The sequence below is a fragment of the Lottia gigantea genome (genome assembly GCF_000327385.1).
Source record: "Lottia gigantea unplaced genomic scaffold LOTGIsca_23, whole genome shotgun sequence".
In the NCBI taxonomy this organism is placed as follows: Eukaryota; Metazoa; Mollusca; class Gastropoda; family Lottiidae; genus Lottia; species Lottia gigantea.
In genome coordinates this window covers 355130-368932 of record NW_008708645.1, presented here as the reverse complement: position 1 = coordinate 368932, position 13803 = coordinate 355130, and the positions used below count along the sequence as shown (strand labels likewise).

General features: G+C 33.8%; 2 protein-coding genes across 2 annotated transcripts; one reads left to right on the top strand and one right to left on the bottom strand.

Annotated features, from left to right (window-relative positions):
* Positions 1-734: 734 nt before the first annotated feature.
* LOTGIDRAFT_160002 (hypothetical protein) lies at positions 735-4821 on the bottom strand (the record flags this gene model as incomplete). The annotated part of the gene is made up of 2 exons (XM_009054892.1): positions 735-1552; positions 4776-4821. The coding sequence occupies 2 exons, from the start codon at positions 4819-4821 to the stop codon at positions 735-737; spliced, it is 864 nt and encodes a 287-aa protein (XP_009053140.1).
* Positions 4822-6674: 1853 nt separating this feature from the next.
* Positions 6675-12372, top strand: LOTGIDRAFT_160001 (hypothetical protein; the record flags this gene model as incomplete). Its single annotated transcript, XM_009054891.1, has 3 exons — positions 6675-6816; positions 8884-9039; positions 12008-12372. 3 exons carry the CDS (start codon positions 6675-6677, stop codon positions 12370-12372), a joined length of 663 nt encoding a protein of 220 aa, XP_009053139.1.
* Between the last annotated feature and the right edge of the window lie 1431 nt (positions 12373-13803).

The window sequence follows — 13803 nt, the reverse complement described above, 5'->3', positions numbered from 1 at the left end:
TCTTGAAACGCTCGTAAACACTCTAGAAGGTGCAATTCATGACGGATTTTTATGAAACTTGGTGTGAGTGTTTGTAATCAACCAAGGATAAACCCTATCAAAAATCAGAAACATTGAAATATATTTAGTATGAGTTATTGCCCTTGTTCTTGAAAACGCGTTCAATTTAAGCTTGTAAACACTCTAGAAAGCACAATTCTTGATGGATTTTGACAAAACTTGGTGTGAGTGTTTGTAATCACCCAAGGATACACCCTATTGAAAATCAGAAGAAAAAAAAAATATTTACTATGAGTTATTGCCCTTGTTCTTGAAAACGCGTTCAATTTTTAGTTCGTAAACACTCTAGAAGGCACAATTCTTGACGGATTTTGACAAAACTTGGCATGAGTGTTGGTTATCACCCATGGATAAACTATTGAAAAACAGAAAAATTGAAAAATATTTAGAATGAGTTATTGCCCTTGTTCTTGAAAACGCGTTCGAATTTTTGCTTGTAAACACTCTAGAAGGGACAATTCTTGAAGGATTTTGGCGAAACTTAGTGTGAGTGTTCGCAATCACCCAAGGATGAAAGAAAATAAAAAATAGAAAAATATTGAGTATGAGTTATTGCCCTTATTCTTGAAAACACGTCCAAGTTTCTTGTCTTCATGGAAAACAGGTAACAATAAGCAATACGACTTGGCATGGTGGAAGTGATATATTTGGTGTTTATCTACAATAAATAAATTTTATTTCAGAGAACTACAGTTACTGTAGATGATAGTAGATTGGCGTGTAGTGACTATAGATAAACGATAGTGACTGTAGATGATAGTAGATTGGTGTATAGTGTCTATAGATAGAGGATAGATACTATAGTTGATAGTAGGTTTGTGTGTAGTGACTATAGATAGAGGATAGTTACTGTAGATGATAGTAGGTTGGCGTGTAGTGACTATAGGTAGAGGATAGTAACTGTAGATGATAGTAGATTGGTGTATAGTGACTATAGATAGAGGATAGATACTATAGTTGATAGTAGGTTTGTGTGTAGTGACTATAGATAGAGGATAGTTACTGTAAATGATAGTAGGTTGGCGTGTAGTGACTATAGGTAGAGGATAGTAACTGTAGATGATAGTAGATTGGTGTATAGTGACTATAGGTAGAGGATAGATACTGTAGATGATAGTAGTTTGGCATGTAGTGACTATAGATAGAGGATAGTGACTGTAGATAATAGTAGGTTGGTGTATAGTGACTATAGATAGAGGATAGTAACTGTAGATGATAGTAGTTTGGCATGTAGTGACTATAGATACAGGATAGTAACTGTAGATGATAGTAGGTTGGTGTATAGTGACTATAGGTAGAGGATAGATACTGTAGATGATAGTAGGTTGGCGTGTAGTGACTATAGAGAGAGGATAGTGACTGTAGATGGTAGTAGGTAGGTGTATAGTGACTATAGGTAGAGGATAGATACTGTAGATGATAGTAGGTTGGCGTGTAGTGACTATAGATAGAGGATAGTGACTGTAGATAGATACCACCACTTCGTCCCCCACTATATCCAAAATTGAAAAACACTGTCATATCATAATGTGAATGTATTTATCAAAATGAAACACAAAACATAGTACACAATCTATGTGATAAGACCAGCTGTAGCTTACTCAAAACTCTCTTGATAAATATTGTAGTCAGAACTGTAATTGTCTAAGGGAGACAACTATGTTTTATTTGCGTTGTATTATGTTATAAGCAACCTTTAAATATAGGTGGCATTAGAGAGTGGGGTCTTAATTAATAAATAGTTAACATGGAGTCAGAATAAAAATGCAGAATCTACCGCCGCCTAAACCGCTTGATGTTACGGTTCGTAACAAACAAGACAGTTGGAAAGCATTTAAAAGTGCCTTATCTTTGTACTTGAAAGCCTCGGGAGCGGAGACAAAGTCTGAAACGTTTCAAAGAGCCATTCTCTTCACGTCATTGGGGATAAAGAAAGAAAAATAGCTTAAACTTTCGACATTGTGACGGAAGGTGAAAACGAGACAACAGTCCAAGATCTCATTAAAATGTAGGATAATCATTTTACTGGAAAAAGAAATTCTATATATGAAAGACATTTGTTTCGTAGTTTGAAGCAGGCGAGTAGAGAATTTGACAAATTTCTGATTGGTGTTCAAGACCAGACTAAACATTGCAATTATGGGGCAATGACCGAAGGTCGGAAGAACTTATCAGGGATCAAATAGAAGTTATAGATAACCCAAAGTTAAAACAAAAACTTTTATATGAATCTGATTTGACTTTAGCTAAAGCAACTGAAATGTGTAGAACGTGTGATAGAAATGGATGTTCTGCCATTGGGAAAGTTTGCAACAAAAGTGGACATTTTTCTCAAATGTGTCATACAAAGAAAGTTCATGAAATTCATCGTTATGGTACTGATTCAGAAGTTGGTATGGTAACAAATAATGAGCCGCATATGCATGAAATATCAACAATATCAAAAATGAATGGAATGTTGAAGCTCGGGTTGGTTATCAAGAGAAGAAAATTATATTTAAACCTGATAATGGCGCTCAAGCTAATGTGTTACCGAATCAAATATAAAGACAGATCACAAGGAAGCCAATTAAGGAAACTAAAAAGAGACTAGTGACTTATAATAAACAACAGTTGAAAGTTGTAGGTGAAGTGAAATTAAATGTGAAAATCAAGAACAAAGCAGCAGTTCTGAACTTTATAGTGATTGATGATGAAACTATACTTATTATTAGTTTAGAATCTTGCCAAAAATTTGATTTGATTCGAAGAGTTGAAACTATGAATAATTCTGACAACGGTGAAAATTTATTCAAATTATATCAAGATGTGTTTTCGAAAGAATTAGGAGGTTTAAATGTTCCAGAGGTTAAGATATATATAACTGATGATGCCAAGCCTGGCCAAAATCCACCACGCAGAATTCCATATGCCCTGCATGAAAAAGTTAAAGATGAACTTCTGAAAATGGAAAAAAAAAAACGGTATCATAAAAAGAGTTACCACCAGTGGTAGCCCCGAAGGCTAGTTTTTCGGGCAAGGCATTAAAAACAATTTTTTTTGAACGGCCCGATTTTATTATTTTTTTTTTTTAGGAATTTAAAAATGAAATCATATCTTTTCCCGAATATCCTATACTATAACTGTATTTTTTTTTAAATTGATAGCCCGATTGTATTCTCCTATAAATATTTCATAATTCAAATTTTTTAAGGATCGAAATCACTGCCCGAATGTCATTCGTATGATTATATTTTACATATTTCAAAAATTGAAATCGCAGCCCGAAAGTAGAGTTTAGAATTTTTTTTTACACAACCAAAAAAAGGCCATTTGGGCACACATTTCAATTTTTTTTCAATAAATATTGTATGACATCTGTGCCCGAATGGTCTTAAATTAAGATAGTTCGGTAAGGTTTCAGTGAAACAATAGTGTTTCTCTCGAAGAGTTTGCAAAACTCTCAGAACTAAGTTAGAAATTCGGGCAACCTCAGATATCTCGGAGAATAACCCAAGGCTCCATGTGTACGACCCTTGTACAATTGGAAACAGGAAAAGGGAAATAAAAATATTATTTCTGTCGTTCCGGCAAAATTTCCCTCATTGCCAAGTACACACTGCATTTCATTTCATTTCCCAATACTAACAGTCATTAATATATCAATTGCTTTTCTTAACTTATATCATATTCTTGTCTCACATTACGACTTGACAATGGAATTTTATAACGACTCACAACTGTATAATACCAAACAATGAATGTTCTTACAAATTTCAGTGAATTAAATGCAAACCGTCCGCAAAATTTTGTCCTATCACAAAAATGTAACAGTTTGACATATCCCCAAAGCAACCATATAGCCCACATTTGCTTTCCATATAGTCAACATTTGCTTTGGTTAAGATTGTGATTTGAAGTCGAGACCAAACTTGATCAATACAATGGCAAAATCAATATTTCATGTCATATTACTGTTACAAAACTCCATATATATATTGAAGCTGTATCGATAATATATTGAAGTTTGCTGGTGGAAATGGTGATAACTGATTCACCGGGAGAAATCAAGGGTGTTTAGTCGACTCGTTTACATTAACTTGTCAACAAAAAGAGTTAACATGCCTAAAACCTTCAGTAGAGTTGAGGTTTCAGGTGCTTTCACTAGTGACAGGGTCGCCCTCTCAGCATGGCACTATTCTCCTTTGCAATTCATCCGTTGGCAGTTTACATTCAGAACAATGATGGTATTAAAGGTATTAAAGTCCCTAATTTCTGTCGAGAAATAAATATGATTTATCTTCTATTACTACTTCGAAACAGTCATTTAGTTTGATAGGAATTTGATAGATTTAGTAAGGTATCAGGGGCCAAATTAAATGTAGAGAAAACAGAATTATTGTGTATGAACAATTCCAGGAACTTTATACCCGTTCAAAATCAACATTCGAAGTCTCTAAGTATGACTGTAATATGGACAGACAGAAAGCTCAGCTTCAGAGAAAAACTCATTGTCATTAACACTATATTATCAGCCTGTCCGTGTATGTCGCAAGAATCGTTCCATCGTCCAAGTCATTTTTCGTATATTTGTGGAACGGAAGTATTCTAAAAACCTTTCTTTCATATTGTTATAGATCTACGACAGTTAGATCAAATTTTGTATTAGATTCGCGATAATGATAAGTCACTGCTAATACTAGTACTATTGACAAAGATGTATAATTGTCACTTACTGATCTCGATGAAGGAGTACTTTTTAGGCTTTGATGGTGTTGACATAGTCTATGCAGTTCCGGCAGTTAAAGAAAAATCAAGATTTGATTCAAAAAAGAAGTCAGTAATCAAGGGTAAGAGGCCGTCCAAGTTTAAAAACTCAAACTTAACTTTACTTCGACTTTTTATGATGAAAATAATAACCAAGATTTTATACTTTTTCCTCAAGAAAAGGGAAGATAAGTAAATTTATTTAAACAATATGATAACAGGAATGATTACAATCAATATTTGCAAGAAAAGAGGCCAAATATATTCGTGTGGAATTTGATAAATAAGATAATTAACAAATCAGTTCAGATTTCAATAGTAGAAAGAGCAATGCCTTGTATTCCACCAACGATGTTGATAATACCTTTATCATTAATGATGGTACCAATCAATCTGTTTGTAGCAGTTGCCCAAATTAAAATTCAGTCTAGAGGGCCGAAGGCTTTACGAAAAATAATGTCTCCCCATTCAAGTGAAGTATGAATGATAGATGAGAGGCATTATTTAAGTAGAGACGGGGGCTGAGCATGTATAAATCAACCCGCCCCTATAATCATTTGGTAAAAATTATTCTGATATTAAATTTTTCTTTGTAATAAAAAATTATAAATTTTTCAGTTTTGCCCATCCTTAAGTTATTTGGTACTTTCAAATCTGATTCATACTTCACATGGATGAGGGGACTAACATTGTAATTGGTTCTATCAGTGTTAATTACCATGCAAGTATGATATATAACATATAGTTAGCAGACAGAATTAATGATATTATTTATCAAATTCAATCTATCAGGTCGGCTGGTATAGAAAATATTTTTTTATATTTTCCCCTTGAGTTAAAGGAACAGTTGCACCATTTTGTGGACCAATCATACCCTCATAGTCTCAAAGACTGTTTAAGTCAGTAATAAAGTACGAAGCTCTCCATGGAAATTTGAGCTTTCAAATCCATGTGCGTGTCCAGAATTATCAGAAAGTTAAATAGACAAGTCATCTTTTCTTGAGACACTGCCATATATAGAAAAACATCTTTATAGATAGAAAAAAAAAATCTAGTTTAAGTTATTTTTGAAAGAATTATGCGATTTTCGTACATTTCTAGTACTTATGAAGACTATTTACATATATATATATATACAAGACTCAAATCAAATCCCCAAAATGGCGCACCTGTCCTATAAATCCATAGACGTGGATATAATCCTTGCTGGCTTTAAACTCTCAGTATTAATAAATGAAAAAATATACCTTTCTTTGTAGTTTCAATAGCCAACCCATCCTGCAGACACAATACATTGATAACTAAACATTGAACATACTGAAACAAGTTCATAGAATTAATAAGTATCTTTGTATTACTCTGTTTACGTCAAACAAATTAGTCCCATCAATACACCATATTACTTTCATTTTATTAACACTGTCCGTGCCCAATGCTAACCAGTACCAATTCACCCCGTCGACAACCATCATATCCGTTACCAAACCATATTATCATCAAACCAAGGACAAATCATTATGGAAACTACTTGCTCTAAAGAAATCTGCGTTAATTATTGGATCATCTAACCTGAATCGAATTACCAAAACCAGTTCAGACACTGAAATACATTCTTACCCCGGTGCCCAAATCCATCACATACAGTCAATCCTGGATCATACGATCATGATCCCAAACCTACTACCGTTATTCTTCATGTAGGCCTCAACAACCGTGATCAGCTATCAAAGACCCCCATTAACTAAGCCCAGAAATTAATCGCTACAGCCAACAAAACCTTCCCAAACTCCAAGATCCTCTTCACATGTATACCCATTTCAAATAAAATCTCGAACAAAGCACAACAGAACCTCAGCACCCTCAACAACATGATGATGGAGTCCAGTATCAACAGCGCAACAATCTTACCACCCTACGAAGAAGAATTCGAACCGGTTGATAATCTTCATTGGTCTCCAGAAACAGCAAACAGTATTTATTTGTTTTGGATACACCAGCTTCAAGCATCGAGTAAGTCTTTAAACTAATTACTGGGGATAAAAAATACTGAGAGGCCACTGCTAGGACAAACTGCACTTAATTTGAGCCGCAAAATTCTCACACCCCTTCAGCATTCAATCTTAGACCGTGGGGCGTGTACTTGGTTTAACCAGTCCTAATGGTAGTTGAGCCACTGAAGAGTGCAGATAAAATTTAGATAAGTAATACGTTAATAAGCATCTTTTTCTCGTTTTGTTTTCCGGGATTCCCAATCAGTAGCCCTAATGGGAAAGAAAATAAGACCCAATGAGAGGTATCTCGAGCTAGTAGCCCTAATGGGAATTAGCCCTAACGAGAATGAACCCAAATGGATAGACAATATTATTGATACAAGGTTATAAACTTGAATTGCCAATACTTGGTATTGTAATATATACAACAAAGTTTTTATTTTATTGCGTTAATAATTCGAAATTTTAGAGTTTTAATTTCTTGTTCACAAATTGTAGGCTGTTTTTAATCTCATGTTGGCATTTCTTCACAAAGCCCGCACTGACTGCACCTTCATTTGAAAAAAAAATAGATGAAATTGTAGGCCTAATGATTGTGTTATTCCCGATATTTTTTCTGTTGTTACTTTTATATTAGGCCTACACTTAAAAAGTATTTTTATCTACAGGTAAACAAAGATAAAGCTATTTTATATTTTATAGTTGTGGTTATTTATAGTTTTGTCAAATATTATCTGGAATGTGTGTAATTAAGTCTACACGTGATTAAACAGGCACTGGCACGAGCTTTCTTAGTCTTAGTAGGAAAGAAATATGAATCAAATTCCTTCGTCGCATAAGTATCGCCCTAAAAATTAATATTTATTATCGATCTGGTCTTTTATATTTCATAGTGGAACGGGCTACAATAAAGGAATCAATTTCGGAATTCGGCCACTTTGGTTCAAACATATACGGTCAACTGACAATTTATGGATCGCTGGTACTTTCTTTGGCAGAACTGTCGCAATCAGTAAGGCTGCTGTTTGAATTTGTTGGCAGTAAATTATAGCGTGCGAAACATTAGTATCATTTTGTGAGATTTTTAAGGCCAATAGAACTTAAGGCCACTTAAAATAGACGTTAACCCAACTGAGACAATATTGGGGTCCATAATGATCGCGACGAATTTTAAAATCAGTTACAAATTTCGCTTGTGTACCCGCTCGTGTTGCAGAACATTTTTTAGGTCCTTACACGTAACTTTTCTCTCTATTATTCTTTACAAATTGAGAATTTTGAGATGACATTTCTGGAGTAAAGTTCTATTCTTATTTTATACTTGATTTATTCATCATATACCCAAGAGTTTTTCATTTATTTTTCACAAATTGCAGGCTTAAAAGCACCAGGGTTGAGAGCTAACAGGCTAGAAGTATCAAAAGGCAAGAGTTAAGCTGTTTACATTTCTGGTAATACTATTGTTTTACATTTGACCTGTAGAATATTTTGTTGAAATATTAATGGAAACCTTTCGTAAAAAAGTTGTGAATATAAAAAAAAAATTCTGTACGATATCTATCATTGATCTGCTGGTATGAAATATTAATTTACAGTCTTTAAAGAAACATCTGTTCAGTGGGAGACTTTGCATTTACTATAAATACGTGACCAATTCTAACATTCGACAGTGTATCAACAAGTCTCTATATTTAATATCAACAGGTCTTGCTAACGTTAAAACCATGAATAACCTATTATGTTCCGCTCTGTTGATTTCCCTTATACCGATTCTTGTAGATTCCGGTAAATATTTTATTTATTATCTAAAAGATTCTTTATGAATCTTAAGTCAAATTTTGTATATCTGGGGAAATTTATGTAAGCTTTTTTTTATTGTGGGAAGAGTCCGAGTCTGAAGAAGTTTTTCTCAAGGCAACATTCTTTTCAGCAGCATGGATTAGGCTACTGGTCTTAACACATTCTGAATCATCTTTGTCTATAAATAGTAAATTAATATGTAGTTCTTGAGACAAATACTTGATGATATATTGTTGGGGGTAGTATATCGAGTTAGAAATAATTAATATCAAAATTAAATTTACAGATTGTTCAACTTATCCAAATGTAACAGACGCAAATTTTGATAAAGACTGCAATGGAAATGTAGTCATTACATGTAGTAAAGGTTTTCAGATGGAACAAGGGCTGGAATGTGTTGAGGAAGAATGGAGTTATCAAAACCCAATATGTAAACGAACAGGTAAGATAATTTCAAATAATTGAATTACAAATACACAATATTAGAGTTGATACATCAAATCGCTCAGTGAATAGTTGATATCAACTTCCTTGATACATGTCATAATACATTATATAGTGGAATTCAAATCAATAAACTTCATGAAACAGTTTGGAGAGCTTAACATGTTAGATTGCAGCGCGCTCATTTCTTTAATCAAAATAAGTAATTAACAGATTACCCAATTTGATTGATTTTGGTGTCAATGGAAAGTACAATCGATTGTCAAGAAGTTGTAGTTACCTGGTTTTTAAATTTTGATTCCATTGTTTTTTTTAAAACCAGATGTTGAAAATAACCAAACTTTCATTGCTTGTATCTCGTGACCTTGACTTTTGTTGATCTTGTGACCTGAATAAAAGTGATATCCCATGACAAGATCTAATCTTATCTTCATTTTTGTTGTATGATAAGTCACTAAGCTATTGTCATTTAAAAATTGTCACTAATGTACATAGAGCAAAATATTCTATTTATCTGTATTATGCATGACTTTTAAACGGCTAAATTTAAACAGACAATTAAGGAATATGTCATGTGTTTAAGTGATCTACAGTCTTGTACTAACTCAGCACAACCCTTCAATGAACAGCCACCAAAAATCTCCCTAAAGCAATTTTCAACTAAATTTACCTCTATAAAGCACCGCCCTCTTGACACAGCCAGCGCCTTCATTTTCTTGACCACCCTGCAAAGCAGTCAATTATCAATAATCCTTGTCAATCCGATAGATTAAACTCAGAGTTAATTACTGCCAATGTTTTATTTTCTGCATCACATTTTCAAAATCAGTTTTAACATCATAGGTCTCTAAACTTGAAATTTCAACCTCTGGAATTTAAAGATACTTGAAAATTTTTTTTTTTGCAATTAGTTAGAATTGTCTCCATAAATATTTTGTAATGAAAAAATTTGACTCATGAAGTCAACCGATGAAGTTGACCGATGCCAACTTTATATGACCACTTTTGTAAAACTCAAACTTTTGAAGGCTCATATCTTGTGACTTTGACCTTTGGACTAAAGTTGTTGCCAATGGAGAGGTCTATTCCATCATAACTTCACTTCTGTTGTGTGGATTTAAAGCCAAATGAAAATATCTTTAAAGAGCTCTGTCACATGACCATATTTACATAAATCAACATTTCTCATATAGATATCCTTAATATGTGTAATCTCTCCTTTCTGATGATATATTTCACATGGTATTTTGATAAAAAATGCATTAAAAGAAAAATGTCAATCTGACTTCTACAGTAACTGTGTGTAATTTAGATTTTGTTGTTAATTCTCAAGCCTCTAACATGATCAATGAATATCTTATGAATAATAATTGTAGACACTTGAAAGTTTTAACATTATCTAACATTGAACACTCGATAACGAACATAATATCATTTTTGTATTGGGCGTGGCACATCCAGGTTACATGTACCTTTACTTTAAATATGTACAAGTTCTATTAAAAAATACTGTAAGTCACTCTTAAAAGGTGTCTTCTTACTTCTTTTATTATACAACAACAAAACTTATTGTGCTTCAATTACATCTTTATTTTTGTTGTGCAATATTAACTTACAGCTATTTAAATATCGTCTTTTTACTTTTCAACTTTTTACTACTGAAGTTAGGGTAATGGTAGGGTTAGGTTAGGATATTATCAAATACATACATCTTTTTTTACTTTTTATACGCCCACATGAAATGGGGGGCGTATATTGTCGTCACCCATGCCCGTCGGTCCGTCCGTCAATTGCTCGTAAACACTCTACAGAGCACAATTCTTGACGGATTTTAACGAAACTTAGTATGTGTGTTCGCAATCACCCAAGGATAAACCCTATTGAAAATCAGCGAAATCGAAAAATATTTAGCATGAATTATTGCCCTTGTTAATTTTTAGCTCGTAAACACTCTAGAAGGCACAATTCTTGACAGATTTTGACGAAACTTGGTACGTTATCACCCAAGGATAGACCCTATTGAAAATCAGCGAAATCGAAAAAAATTAAGTATGAATTATTGCCCTTGTCCTTGAAAACGCGTTTAATTTTTAGCTCGTAAACACTCTAGAAGGCATAATTCTTGAAGGATTTTAACGAAACTTGGTATGAGTGTTCGTAATCACCCAAGGATAAACCCTATTGAAAATCAGTGAAATCGAAAAATATTTAGTATGAATTATTGCCCTTGTTCTTGAAAACGCGTTCAATTTTTAGCTTGTAAACACTCCAGAAGGCACAATTGACGGATTGAAACGAAATTTGGCTTGAGTGTTTGTTATCACCCAAGGATAAAGCCTATCGAAAATCAGAAAAATCGAAAAAATATTTAGTATGAGTTACTGCCCTTGATCTTGAAAACTCATTCAATTTGTAGGTCATAAAAACTCTAGAAGGCATGATTCTTGCTGTACTTTGACAAAACTTGGTTTTATTATTCATTACCGCGCTGAAGATTGAATATTTGTCTTCTAGAGTTTTCACGAGCTAAAGATTGAACATGTTTTCAAGAACTAGGGCAATAACTCAATATTATTCAGTATCGCCCTAAACAGTTCAAAAGAAGTGTATGACTAAAGGTTGAATATTTCATACTGGTGATTGTTACTGTACTGCTAAATATTTATGTTGAAAATCAAAGCTGCCAGTGGGCGTATATTACCTTGCCTGGCAAGCTATCTTTTCTAGTAAAAATCTCAATGACTTAAAAAATACAACTTTTCACCGATGTAGTCAGTCGGATACACACTGTCTCGGAACCATTCCCAGGGCTACAGTTTTAGATTGTTTGAAAAATTCTATTTGCAATCTTGACTGTTGGTACCTGATGTTAACAGCTTGAACTTGTTTTCCAAATTATCATTGTGATATCGACCTCAGATGATCTTAACCCAGAAGTTTATGTAATACTATAATTTTTATTTCAGAATGTAGTTACAAGTATTCAAATGAAACAGATGTCCATCCGATAGAAATTGATTACGAAATGGCATCTGATCAGGCGCAATGTGATGATAATTGTAAGTTTACTGCTGGGTGTGCCGTTTCATTTTTCGACCCGGACTCTTATTGTCATCTTTACACAGCACCGCTCATCTTTATGTCATATAATACAGATTTAAACCAATGTATTGAAAAGTGTAAGGAGAGGAGTGACTGTGTAACAGTGAGCAGTCGGATATCTGATACACAATCATGTTATTTATTGAACGTTACCCAGGCTGAGATACCTGGTGACTGGAAAGGTGACAATTCGATGGGAAAATGTACCGTAGTAGAAAAAATATGTTAATTAAAACATGTTTATCATGATGAATCATTTTTTTACTTTACTTTTCGTAACAAAACTAACCTGAAGTTTGGGGTGGTGGGTTGACATCACTAGTGAAATGTTGGGAAGCTAATGAAGTTCTTTACCCAAATAAAAAACACACCTTAAAAGAACACTACCTCTAAGGATGAGCAAAAAATTTATTCTTTTAAACTTGTCCGAAATGAGCCTTTCTTTATTAGTGGACTCAGCTGGTGTTAAAACTTTACAACAGAATTCTCCCACATGACCCGATAAATCAATAAGTAAAACCCATAAAACTACAAAAGTAATTATTGAAAAATAAGGTAAATATTGAAAAACGCTTAATATTTTTAAGCTTTAATTGTTAAGGCACCAGGTAAGTCCACTATGAATTTAGACTCATTTTGGCCAAGTTAGAGAATTTATATTTTATGTGCATTGTTAGAGGAAGTATCCTTTAACCTAGCTGCTCCTAGGACGTGATGTATACGGAGGGGATAACACCATTTTAATCATACCAGTAGATCAACAAAAGTCTCGGGGGTAGGCTTATGAAGTTTTTCAAGGAGGGTTTAAGTTTTTAACTATTTGGCACAACATAGGCTTAGAAATAGCTTAAAATGTGCTTTGTTGAAATTCTACGGCATATTTAGAAAAAAAAATTGACTTGTTAAGTCGAGGGAGTGATTAAAATGGTTGTGAACTACGTTCACGTGTTGTTTCCGTGTAAAAACCACGTGTACATAATTTCGTATGGGCTTTGCCATTTTCAGGGCTCATTCGAGTATCATGTAAATGATGTTAGTATTAGTAGCCTAACTGCAAAACCCCTCTCCCTAATTTCCCAGGTCTTCACAAACTCAAATGGCCTAATCCAGTTCTGGAGGGTCATCTCATTGTAGTTCTTTGATCTATTTTTTTTTCTCCCCAATACACACGCCACAGATATTCTGACTATTTCTGATTATTTGTAATACCTAGCAAGATTTTGCTCTATCATAGAACTGTAAAAGTTTGACATATCCCCAAAACAGCCAAATAGTCCTCTATTTAGACAATGAATACAGGAAGTGCTATAGGGCTCAATATTCACTATAATACAGGCATAGCACCCTTTGTTGTCCCGTTCAACACAACCAGTAATCGAGCAAGCAAGATAGTTCATACGCACTATAAGAGCCTTCTACAAATTGAACGCATTTTCAAGAACATGGGCAATGACTCATACAAATTATGTTTCGATTTTTCTGATTTTCAATAGGGTTCATCCTCAGGTGACAACAAACACTAACACCAAGTTTCATCAAAATCTGCGAATAATTGAACCTTCTAGAGCGTTTACAAGCTAAAAATTGAACGCGTTTTTAAGAACAAGGGCAATAAGTCATGCTCATTATTTTTCGTTTCTTTTGATTTTCAATAGGGTTC